This window comes from Agelaius phoeniceus, chromosome 3, assembly GCF_051311805.1.
Source record: "Agelaius phoeniceus isolate bAgePho1 chromosome 3, bAgePho1.hap1, whole genome shotgun sequence".
Lineage (NCBI taxonomy): Eukaryota > Metazoa > Chordata > Aves > Passeriformes > Icteridae > Agelaius > Agelaius phoeniceus.
The window spans coordinates 101,514,362-101,526,733 of record NC_135267.1 but is presented as its reverse complement, the minus strand read 5'-3'; the positions used below and the strand labels follow the sequence as shown (position 1 = coordinate 101,526,733).

Here is a 12,372-nt window from a genome sequence, read left to right as displayed (position 1 = left end):
ATGCTAGTGCTATATATATTAAGTAATGCCTATAGCATATATGTATTATGATGTGCATTATTTTAGTGTCACTATTGATACAAACTAAAATGTAGTCAATGCATTGGTCCAGATTTTATTGAAATTACTTGTCTACAATGACATGTGATTATGAGGCACCATAATCTGGCTGACTCACTGGAGTCTCACTACTGTCTTCTTTATACGGTCAATAAATACATAGCCATAATCCACACATGAATTACCAAGACAACACAGAAATCCATTAGAAATATAAACAGTCTCTTACCTTCTCTGGCTGGTGTAAGCTTTTGTTTAAGGAGGTGGTTGCAAATGGCACTCAGGCAGATAAAGCACCGCTGACCCATCATGTTCCAGTTCATGGTGCTCAGGACATTAATTGCCTCCTGAATCTCATCATAACGAATGTACTGGTGGATAATTTCCTCAAGGCCCAGTTGTCCCCTTGTGAGCACACCTTTGACAAGAAATATTACAACCAGAGATAATGGGTTCATACTTTTATACAGAGTATGTAAACCAGTAGCTGACTCCTTTTCAGCACAGTTAAAAATAACTGTTGTCATTTAAAATTAAGTTGATGGGTTTCAGTATTAAATTTTTATAAGGGATAACACCTTACTATCTTGGTATACTTAGACTGAGGGTGCTGGACAGCAGATAAAACTCATCAATGAACTTCACACATGGATATTGAATGAATATAGCCAAAAGTCACTGGTGACAACATTATGTAATTAAATTTGGTTTAGACAAGGTGGAATAACTTTATTTGGAGTTTATCATTATTGCAAGGTAGGTAATAAATTAAATTTCACACCATCTCCTCCCTGTAGGGAAATAGTGCTGGACAACACTAAACCCCAGCATTTGTCTCACACAGATGTATCTTTGCAGACAAGTGTAGAGCAGCTCCAACCTCAGAGCAACTCTTACTCAATTACTCTCCATATTGCAACTGCTCTGGAATGTCCTTCTAGCTTGGCAATATTCTCTAAGTGGAGCTTTTTTTCTGAGGGGATACCATGGAAGTTATCATCATCTTGATACTACAGACCTTTGAATTACAGTTGCACATGAAACCAAGGCTTGCCACACAGATGTTTCTTGACTTGTAGATCTCAGCTTCCAAAGAGAAAAGGTGACTAAAAAGCTGCAGGAAGTAATGTTATTTGTTGTCTCTGACTAACCAAATGATCATGTGACATTGGCCACATATAGCATTTTAGCACTTTGGATTGTTCTGATAGAGTACTCTTTACCAGTACTCCTCCAAATATTAGAAAGACCAGAATAAATTTACTGTTTCTCTATCTTTAATAAAATATAATTGTAATAAAATAAAAACATTGTTTTTAAGTTGGTTTTTTTTTTACTTTTTAAAAAACGTTCTCTATTTATAGTCTGATGTTGTTTGCTGAAACTAAACATGGAAAAAATCCTGATGAGAAAGGGAACAAGCTGAATTTCAATACTGGTATTAAAACCATAGGACTGGCTGGGGTAAACAAGGCCTCATAACAGAGAAGAGCAGACCCATTATGTAGAAAACATACCTCACAAAACTTTCATAACTGTTTGTGAATATGTGAAATAAAAAGCAAGGTGAAAAAAAGGGGAGAAAAACATCTGAATACAGCTTGAGGAGAATTAAACTGCAGAGAACTTGCATATACAGAAGCGATGTTTTTGGGGAAAAACCTTACATACTCACATTTTGCTAAATGAGAAGTACTTAATTTTTTTTTCTTTGCTAAACAGAGAAGTACTTAATTTTTTAAGCATCATTAAAGAAAGGTTTTCTATTGTAGTTCACTTTATATTTGCATATATTAAAGCCTATGGACATCATGCTGGGCAACAGCCATGTTTAAGTTGTTAACATCTAATAGTTATGGCAGACTTTATTCTTCCTAAATGTTTAGTGTTTTTAAAGTATTACAGCAGCTGGGCAATCTCCACATGAACCTCTCAGTGAAGATGAAAATACTTATTTTCATGTTAATTAAATACAATACTATATTTAAAATGCCTTTAGAGGCCAGCAATGCTAAACCACTGGCACCAGCACCACATTTGGCATTATCCAAGATCTGGGTTGACATCAATGACAAGAAGCCGCTTTTGGAAATGAGTTTGGCATTAGACATCAAAAATATTTGCCATTAGTGTTTGAGGGCATGTTTAATATGACTTTTTCCTGAAATAAATCTGGATAGACAGCATAATGGAGATTCACAACTTGTCTAAAACCATAATGTAGCTGGAAGTTAAAAACATATTTGCCTATTCTCACTGACATAGTTTCTAAACAGACTTCTGTGAGAAACAATTCCAAGCTATGTGTTACTCATGGATTTTATTTCAGTCCTGAATGCCTGTCTGGGTCTTGCTGTCATGAGCCCCTAATTTTTTGCTATAATTTATTAATGCATTTAATTAATTTATTTATTTGTTCTACATTATTTCTTAAATAGCAGAGACCTAAAAACTGCTGGGACTGGGAAGAGGGACTTACTAATCAACACAGTGTTCCCTTGGCAGTGTGGCAAACTGAGGAGATGAGGTGTAAAGCTGAACACCAGGATGAAATAGAGAGCAGCATATTTTTGCACAGTGGATTACAAAGAGGGAGAGAGGGAAGAAGGGAGACAGCTTTTCCTTTTTCCTAGAAGAGATTTTACAGTAATTATACAGAATGAATTTTAAAATGTGATAACTTTCAGCTGTAGAGGTCAACATCTTCCCATTTGGATGCTTGACTTCTCCTGGGTGGTGCACTTCCAGGCAACCTGCTTGGGAAAAAGAGGTGACAGCCAACTCACTGCCTAATTGATTTAGGAACAGTGCCCAGGGAGACAGTCCAATTAAGTTTACAAGCTGGCAATTAGCAGGAAAGGCCTCTAAATCCCTGTACTGAGAGCCTGCTTGCCTTGGTAAGAACATAAATGTGCTAAAGATAGCAAGGGGAAAGCTGTGCATTCTGGAAAGCTGTTGTGAGAAAACCTCACCAGGGAGGACTGAAGAAAAGCAAGGTAGAGGTGGGTAGAGTGCCTCCTGCTCAACTCCATCCCACCAAATCAGGACAGAGATAATTTAGAGAGTTTTTCTTTTAAATGGCCAACATGCACAAAATCATCAAATAGCTGTTATAATTAGTGTTCTGGGGTACACTGTAACTATTAAACCTGTCATTGAACTTAATGCAGCTAATTACCTCAAAATGAATGATAACCTGTAAACAGGTTTTTAAATAGTTTTTAAATAGCTGTGTTTTTTTAAATAGGTTTTTTTTTTTTTTTTGGATAACAGCAATAATCTGTATCAGCTCTTTTAAAACTACACAACTATAAGTCAATCTAACATATTTTTGTTACTAACATCCTCTTACATTAATTTAGCTTTTTGCAGTGGAAAACTTGGTTAATATTTTTTAATTCAGTCTTTCAAATTTTTACGTCACTGATAATTTTAAACAGTTTCTTCCCCACAAAAGTACATGTATGTCTCATTAAGTAAATAAATTAATAGATTTTCAAATCTTACTATCACCTAGGTTGTTATTTTGAGTCTTTTGGCAATTTGTTTGGTTTTGGTTTTTTTTATAAAAAAGGCTTCTTCCTAATCTCAATAGCTTTATACAAAAGAATCATTAAAAACTCTCATAAAGATCTACAAAAGTAATCTGGTTTTCTTGGACAGACAATGGGCAAAATGCTGAAATTTTCCAGGATGGCTGTCTGCCCTGCTGAAACACTGGCTTGGGAGTCAGAGGGTTTAAGCACGATTGTTTTTTTAGCTCTCACAATGGGCTTGCACCACTGTAACTTCACTGACTTGAATGAAATGAATACAGTTCTCACTGATGAGCCACTGCAGGGGTTTTATTCTTAATTCAGCCACTGTGTAACTCTTGGAAAGCCCTTTAGCTTGTCTTTGCTGCTTCTTGTTTTTCTGCTTGTAAAAGGAAGTTAGTTGTGGTTTTACTCTTTTAAACTCTCTTCACACCTAAAAAGAGAAGTGCTATACAAATTCTAAAATTAGCATTATTACTTCTTTTATTCACAACTCTTTGCAAATTAATTGAGAGACCAAACTTCTCTGAAGGTTATGAAAATCATTCTTCTTCGGTGGAAAGTCTTCAAAGGAAAAAAAGGTGCAACTTCCTGTACCAAAGCCAGGAAGAACAGAATACTGGACAATATACATCACACATGCAGAAAAAAATTTGGTAAAGAAAATAGCATTACTGTTCTATTATTAAATATAGCTTATTTTAACTTGTTAGGGTTATTACTACAAAATGAATACAATTCTTAAGATTATATACTACAGATTAAAGGAATTTTCCAGAGGAAAATTTGTAATGCTTTCTTAGAGTAGTGAGGAACATTATGGGATGCTGATCAGACAGAAGTCAGGGCCCTATTCTATGAATAGGAAAAGGTATAAAGTTATTGTGAAACCTAAAGAACTCCTTGGTATCAGATATCTTTGGAGCAATTTGCTTTAAAGGCCATGGTCTCATATAACTAAAATTAGGGTGTTCCCAACCTTGTGGGATACAGATGTTTCTTTGACAGCTCAAGGTTAAACAGATGTGCTTAGTAACTTACCAAGTTTAAAGTGAAGCACTCCCAAGGGTCCTTCATCAAATCTAACCAACAAAAGATCATGAATATCCATGCTGTCAGGACTGGGAAATGCACCTGGAGGAGCAGCCCACTGGATCTGGATGAGGCTGGTGGGCACGTCACAGTGTTTACTGAATTGCAGAGTTGCCTCAGGTGAATAGTCTTGTGCCAAGAGCTGAATTTTAATTGGAGACAGCGCCGTGTCAAAAAGCTGCAGCTCCCCTTGAGAGCTGCCAACCACCAGCACGGCTCCGGAAGGGTGGTAGGTTATTACAGCAGGGAGCAGCTCTGCTTGGGCCAACAGAGTCACTTGGCTGTAGGCTTCGAACAGAACAACTGAGGAGTCTTCACAGCCCAGCACCAGTTTGTCTTCTGTCACATCCCTGCAGCAGCTGATGGCCCTGGCGGGCAGGGGGACCCTGGTGACGGCGGCGCACTGCATTCGGTTCCTGAGGCACTTGTAGACGCAGCTGTCGGCCATGGGCTCCTTGGCTGCCGACACCGAGCGCTCCACAGTCAGCACCTGCTGGGGCTGCACAGAGCTGAACCTGGCATCCAGGGGCTCCCACTCCGTGCGCACGTAACTCAGCACCTGGCAAAAATCCAAAGCCTTTCAGTACTCATTTGTGGCCCTTTACTCTTGAAAATAGACTGTTGCAAATGAGCTTTCCTGTGGGTCAGTCATAAGTAAGCATTCTTGAAATGGAGCTCTGAAATCTACTCTTTTAACATTTAAAAGATTAATTCATTTGATTAAAAAAACTCTGCAATAGAGTTTGAGCCATATTTGTTTGTCTGGACCTATTAACAATTTAGCAGAACTGAAGATAAAAGAGGGGATTGTCAGTGATGGTACAAGAAGAAAGGACTGATGTAAAAGAATAATTATTCACAAGTGGCCTGAGGTAAAAAGTCCTAAAATTCTGGGAAAAATCTATAGTACATTACTCTTAGCATCAGGCACAGACGATTTTTGATCATTTGCTTTGGGCCATGGTAACAGAAAGTATTACTCTGAAGTGGTAGTGCATGTTAAAACAGCACCTACTATACAATGCCAGATGAGTAGGTGGTAGATGTTCTTGGGTGCCATACAGTTATAGATGCAGAAATGATGAATTTGTGATAGCAGAAAAGTGGGGACAATTACAGAGTACTTGAAAGTTAAATGAATGGGAAGAAGAACACAAAGGCAGAATGTGATAAAAAGCAGCTGGGAAAGAGCAAGAATCTGGAGTGGAAACATGGGAAGTACCCTTAAGAGGTGGAAGCAGCAGTGGAGACCAGTGAAGGTTCATGTACTATGATAAACAGGTTTGAATGAGAGGTGTTGTACAGGATTTGAGCAGGGAAACCATGAGAGAAACAACAGCTGTAATTAAGTTACAGATGAGCTTATGAAAAGCTATTTCACAAAAAATAGAGAGAACCTGTGGCTCTAGAAGAATGAGAGTAGTGGAAGCCAGTCAGAAACTTGCCTGTGTTTGTTCATGCAGAAATAAAGAGTGAAAAGAACATGTGAACCTGAGCCGAACCCTGCTCTCATGTATACCCACAGCAATCTCCACTTTGTAAATTAAAGCTGCTAACCTGCCACAACTTTTGGAAGCCCCTTGAGTCCATGTGGTATGAAAGCACAGAAAGGAGTAAAAAATGTGATTAAAAGGTAGAGAGAGGATGAGGAAGGAAATCTAGACATTTCAGGGTGAAAACAGAAAGGCACACATAATGTTAGAGCAATTTAAATTTGATTTCCACAGATCACAAGACCAACTGAATATGCAATTTAGCCTTTCATCCTGTAAAGGAGAATAAGAAATTCAGATTTTTTTTGGCATATTATCCATTACTTCTAAAGTAACCGATAAATTTATAAACAAGCTTTTTGGGACTTTGATCAGACTGATTAGGATCTTTTGTTCTGACAGTTTACTTATTTTGTCTGCAAAAGGGTTTCTCATTCAAAAGAAAGAAAAAAAGGATTATTGCAATGCTCTGACTGGAAACGAGATGATAGTTAATACAAAAATCTTTGCTACTTTTAGATGAGTAGCTAGGGACATGCAAAGACTTAATGCAAAAGCACAATGCAGAAGGCAATGCATTTAACCTGTGAAAACCACACCAACCAATCTCAACAGACATCCATGAAAATACGTGTCAAAGAGGAAATAAAAGATTACATTACTTTTCTAGTCTGAAAAACACTTTCTCACCTCAACCATTCCCTCACCAATGGCTTAGCCTCTGCAACAAGTCATTTATTTTATGCCCACAAAACCTTGCAGTGGCAACTGTGCAGATGTTAGAACTGCTGAAGTGTGTTTATTATGGTGTTAAATTGCATGACAAGGAAACTCCTAAAAGAGGTTATTTGTGGACAAAGGATTGCTGTGACCACAGAGTTCTCTAACCCCAAATAAAGACAAAGTGAAGTGTTACTGTTTGTTCTGCAGCTTTCCCCAGGAGTATGTATAGAGACTCAGGCAGCTTCTTTCAAATGTGTGAAAGAGAAATCTTGCCCAAGCAAGTCTTCAAAGCTTCCATAACTTCAGGGAAATGAGCCTTGAGGCTTTCTTGGACTCATTTTTCTGTCTTCCTGTGGGAAGTTTCAATGCACTGCATTATTCTGCTATATATTTTGACCCCAAACCAGTATTTTTCTCTGGACAACACTTCAAAAGCTCCAAGAAAGTAATGAAGATCCACAAAATAATCAGGCCTATGAGAGATGAGAGCCTGAAACCCATAGGAGTGACTGGCGGAAACCAGCAATGGAAACAGACACAGAAAAAGAAATGTTGCCATATGATTGTTTGAGAGTCAGCAAGTAAACTGCAACAAATTCATCATTTTCTCCTGCCTTCTTAGAGCAAAAGTCAGACAAAATGATGATCACTACCTAGAATTTCAACAGAAGTAAAATCTTCCATTTTGGAAGATTAATTTATTGAGTCTTGAGCTGAGAAGCTTCCTAGCTTCACATAGTTTTGAGAGCAAATCCTTGAAATGAAGTCTACGGTAGGTCTGTTGCTGTATATAACACAATTCTGAACTAGGAAAAAATTCCTGCAAGCAGAGAAACTCTCTGTTGCCTTTCAAAACATAAGGTTTGGCATAATGTTTAAACACATAAGGCTTAAAGGAAACCTTTCTAGACACTGCTGTTCAAATTCTGATGGAAAACAAGAGAAACATTTCTCCCCAAATTGGAACAGATAAGCTGCTTCCCATGCATCAGTGGCCTCATGTGCCTCTTGCAGGAAAAGAACCAAGCCGAGAGACCTCTTTGTTCTGCCTTCCAGTTCTCCTGAATGTATCTGGTATTCAGCATTCTGAAGGGCAAAAATGAATGTTCTCTTCCATCTGAGAGGGAAGATTTGGGTTTCTCTGTCAGAAATTAGGTTTATTATTCAATCTTCATGCCACTAACTGGAAAACTAAAGCAGAGAGACACTCAACTACAGAAACATTAATAATGCTTTTGAAAGATAAGTCTAATAAATCAAAACTTTTTTTCTTTTCCCCCAAGAAGATGGTATTCTGTCAATTGTTTTCCCATCTGGTAAGTAGACACATAGTAGTAAATGTAGTGCATATAGTGCTATAGCTTTCCATTTAAAGGAATCCACTGAGATTCCTTCCTAATGAGAAGCAGTTCTCTGGAACCCTAAAAGGTGACATTAAATCATTTAACAAAACATTTGCTTATGGAATGGGAAAGCAAAAGCTGGAGGAGTTTCCTCAGAAATGGGTAGAACAAGTGTCAGATTTGTGGAGGAGGGGGCAGGGCAATGGGTCTGAAAAGACAGAGCTGTAATATCACAAGGCAGGGTTTATAGTCCATTCAATGTTCTGCACTTCCCATAAATCTTGGACTAAGCACTTAGCCTTGGATTTCAAGAAAAGGTCTCTGGAAATATTTTGCATGAATTAAAACCAATTACTTTCTTTAAATACATTAATTAAAAAATGTAAAAGTTTTATGACATGAATGCTACAAAAATACAGTACATGCATTTAAATACTGTCCATGTAATTTAAACATATTTCCTTTATTAATGTAGCAGTCATTCATCACTACTGCACATTTATATTGTTTTTCTCTTGCAGTACTGCCTTGGACTCCAGTTCATCAGCAGGATGAGGGATGCTATCCATGCCAGGTTCCCAAATCCTAGAGCCAGGAATCATAACAATCCAAGTAAAGGAATCTGTTAGTCTTTGTAAATAAGAGGCCTGGTATGCTATTTGAAACACTCTCTTTCATTTTATGTTTGAGAGAAATAATAGTGCTAGCTTATGTGGGCTATCACACATCACTCTTCTCAGTGAAATTTTTTGAACACTTAAAATTGAAGTATTTTGCATAGAGTGCTGGAAAGGATAAAGTCCACATAGCAAAACAAGTAAGAGTTTTAACCAGTAGTTCTTAAGCAGAAAATTGGCTTACCAGGCAGATGAATAAAAAGAAAACAAAAGGAACAGAGAAATAAGCTTGCTGTGACTGAACTGTGTGTCTTTCAGATGAGAAAAGAATGTTTGATTTATTTTATGGATGTTAAAAAAGTGCTTATTTAATTTCACACAGTGAGGTTCCAAATAGCAACAAACATTTTAATTAGAAATGTAAAGTGGGAAGTGTGGTGCACATCAGAGTAAAATAGTTTTAAATATGGCCCAGTGAAGTTGAAAGGGAAAAAACCACCCTATTTTAAAACATTTCTAAATAAAAATGAAAGCTCCTACTGCAGGTTACTTATTTAGCTTCATTGTATCTACAGACCTACATGCAATCTTATTATTTAGATCTTCAGTCAACACTTATTCTTATTTTCTTTCAAAATTTTTTATCATTGTCATCTTTATCCTGTATTATTCATTGATCTTCTAACCCAATGTGACACTGAGGATTTCACATTCTTTGCTGTATGTGTGTGAGAGGTATTTCAGCCATTCAGACACAGGGTAGATGTTTTTCTGAGCACTCCAGTAACTGTAGGACAGCTCACACAGAAAAGATCTGCTGTGCTTATTTCACAAATCCGAAGCACAATATGAAAGCAATAACTATTAAATATTATCTCTTGGGAGAAAGAAAAATAATATTCTCTCTCAGGGAAATTATTTTTTTCCACAAGATTGAAGTATAATTTCAGTCATTCCCACTAGCACTAAATTGAGTGAAAATAAGAATGGTGAAGACAAATGCAAAGTGCTACAGTAACTGCACCCTGGCATCAGCACCTCCTGTTAATTTGTGTTTGCAGAATAAAATTCATGTTGATTTTAACACAACTTTCTCCCAAAGCATTTAATCCAAAGATGATTTCACATCAGATCCTATTCATTCATAACAAATTGTCTGAAATAATTTCTGGAAGATTCCTCTTCTGGTTTTGAAATCAAAACGCCAGCATTATCTCCACAGGGATACAATTTAAATAACATTCTTTGATCGTTGGTACTTTAAGGTTAAAAAAATCCAACAAACCCCAAATAAAATAAACCAAACAAACCTCCAATACTAAAATAAATAAATTAGAGAATGGATGAGTTTACTGGAAGAAGCCCATGCACAAAGGAAAGCAGACAAAGGCCCAACAGACAAACCCTCCTGCAGCAACATGCATTGCACACCGAAGCAAGGTCACATGCTACAGAGAAAAGCACCATGACTTCTTCAAGGGACAATTCTTCACCAAATCTTACAGCATTCAACACAATAAACACTGATCTCAGAAAAAAAAAAAAAAGAGTAAAATAAGTCAAGATTTGTGAGGAAAAAGTTATTTCTGTTTGTAGAGGAATAGTGGTTACCTGTAGCCTTAACAGTAGTAAATGCTAAAATTAAAAAGCCCCGTGGCAAAATTAAAATCAAATTTCTAATATGTTTAAAAAGTAAAATGTATTTCCTTCCCTGAATTGAGCAGCTGCTGAAGTACACAATGCCCCAAACACTCCTCATGCAGTGTGAATCATCCCAACACAGAACGTGTAGTTACAGGTGATGATCATGGTGAAGGCTTGAGCTGTCTCATCCCAGAGCTATTCCTGTCCTCATCCTAATAAGCAGTCTCCTTAAAGCAAGGTGGGCAGCCAGGATCACTCAGAAAATTCTTCCAGGCAGGAAGCAGTACCATGTAAGCACCCATTTGCCTTTGCTCTGCCCCAGCAGCAGGAGTGGCAGCAGCTGGCAGGTTGTTTTGTGGTTTCTGTAAGTCAGCACTGAGGTGATGGCTGTGGTGAGCACTCATTCATTTCCTTGGGCTTGGTTTCATAAACCCAACATGCCAAACAGCTCTTTATGGTCTTGTTGTTCAGCAATTTCTGTTTTTCTCCTAATTCTAGATAATAATGGTATTTTTTCCAGCTGATGCTACTATTTTCAAGTAAAATGTTGGTGGTATTACTTTACCACATTTTGATAAATGCTCTAAACTGAGTAAGTTCACACTTTTAATTCTTCTTGTATTGACAGTAATCTTTCACCAGGAGTAAATTAATATTACTGGTCAAACATGATAAATATGGATTTATTTTCATGAATAACAATGGCATGTCCAGTTTTTATTTCAAATCTATACCTGAGGAATACTAGAAATTGCAAGGAATTAGAGGCAATGAGAGGCAAATAATGATTACAGAACCACTGTCTTTTTATGGTATCTGACCTAGAGAGTAACTCTTTACAAGGTGTCTGAAAATATTAACTATGATTTTTTTCACATATAAGCTATCAAATGTCCTTCAGAAGTTAAAGGTGTTAAGTTAAAGTTTCCCTTCAAGACTGTAGGGGAAAAATGCACCTCAGTTAAATGAAGACTGGAGGCTGATACTAATTCTAGAGCTTCTGAGTTATGATATTCTCCCATTCATGCACAGGAATTTAATACCTGCCCATAAGGAACTCTATAGAAATCAAACAAAGGACCTCCATCAAACAGCACTCATGGACATATAGGCTGAGTGTAAAGGCAGAGTGATCTGAGCCTTCCTGAGCATCCAAGAGCTGAATACACGGAACAGTCTAACTGAAAAACAGCAAGACAGTTTGTCACTCATATATGACTTAGCTTTCCATTGTCCTGGCATAGTGCTTGGTATTTTATTAATAAATACAGGAAAATAAATTTCATCTGAAGATCTAAGAATTAAAACAGAAAAGTACAGGCAAAGAATCAGAAAAGGGAAAGCAACTGAATAGTCAAATATGGCAGTGCTTCTTTTAAAAAGAAGTTTCTTATATTTCTGTTACAATATGGACAAATTAAAATTATTTTGACTCTAAGCCTAGAGCCTCAGAGAATGTTTATATTCACTATTGTGTAAAGCACAAGTGATATGCTTGAGACTATACCAGAGTTTAAACCAGAAAAGAATAGGATAAAACAAGGTGTATTGAAAGATGCAGAGGAATGCTGTGATTTGGAAATCTCCCTAAAACATATTAAATGAAACAGAGAGCTTTAAACTGATAGGGTGGTTTCTGTTAATTTCTTAAAAGAAAAGAGTCTCTAAAAATCATCTCAGGAAACAGAGACTGCAAACTGCTATGGTGGCAATAGGCAGATTTCTGGAAGACATGGGAAGGAATAAAATAGGCACAGGAATGTTGTTCTCCAGGCCTGGACATATAGAAGTCATGGTAAAAAAATAAGCTCTGAAATGTTAGTAGGATGAAGTTTCATAATAACTGGCACAGGGCTGGAAAAGC

At 37.1% G+C, this 12,372-nt stretch overlaps 1 protein-coding gene across 5 annotated transcripts in view; it reads right to left on the bottom strand.

Moving 5' to 3' along the window:
- WDPCP (WD repeat containing planar cell polarity effector) overlaps positions 1 to 12,372 on the bottom strand; it is a 148,147-nt gene that overhangs the window by 67,572 nt on the left and 68,203 nt on the right. For all 5 annotated transcript variants that reach the window (XR_013181524.1, XM_077175992.1, XM_054630211.2 and 2 more), the window contains 2 exons: positions 4,638 to 5,247; positions 290 to 478 (listed from right to left, as the gene is read on the bottom strand). Coding sequence is in view for 4 of the 5 variants with exons in the window: in XM_077175992.1 (XP_077032107.1) it covers positions 290 to 478; positions 4,638 to 5,247 (799 nt within the window). In the remaining variant the exon portion in view is untranslated. The remainder of the gene's footprint in view (positions 1 to 289; positions 479 to 4,637; positions 5,248 to 12,372) is intronic.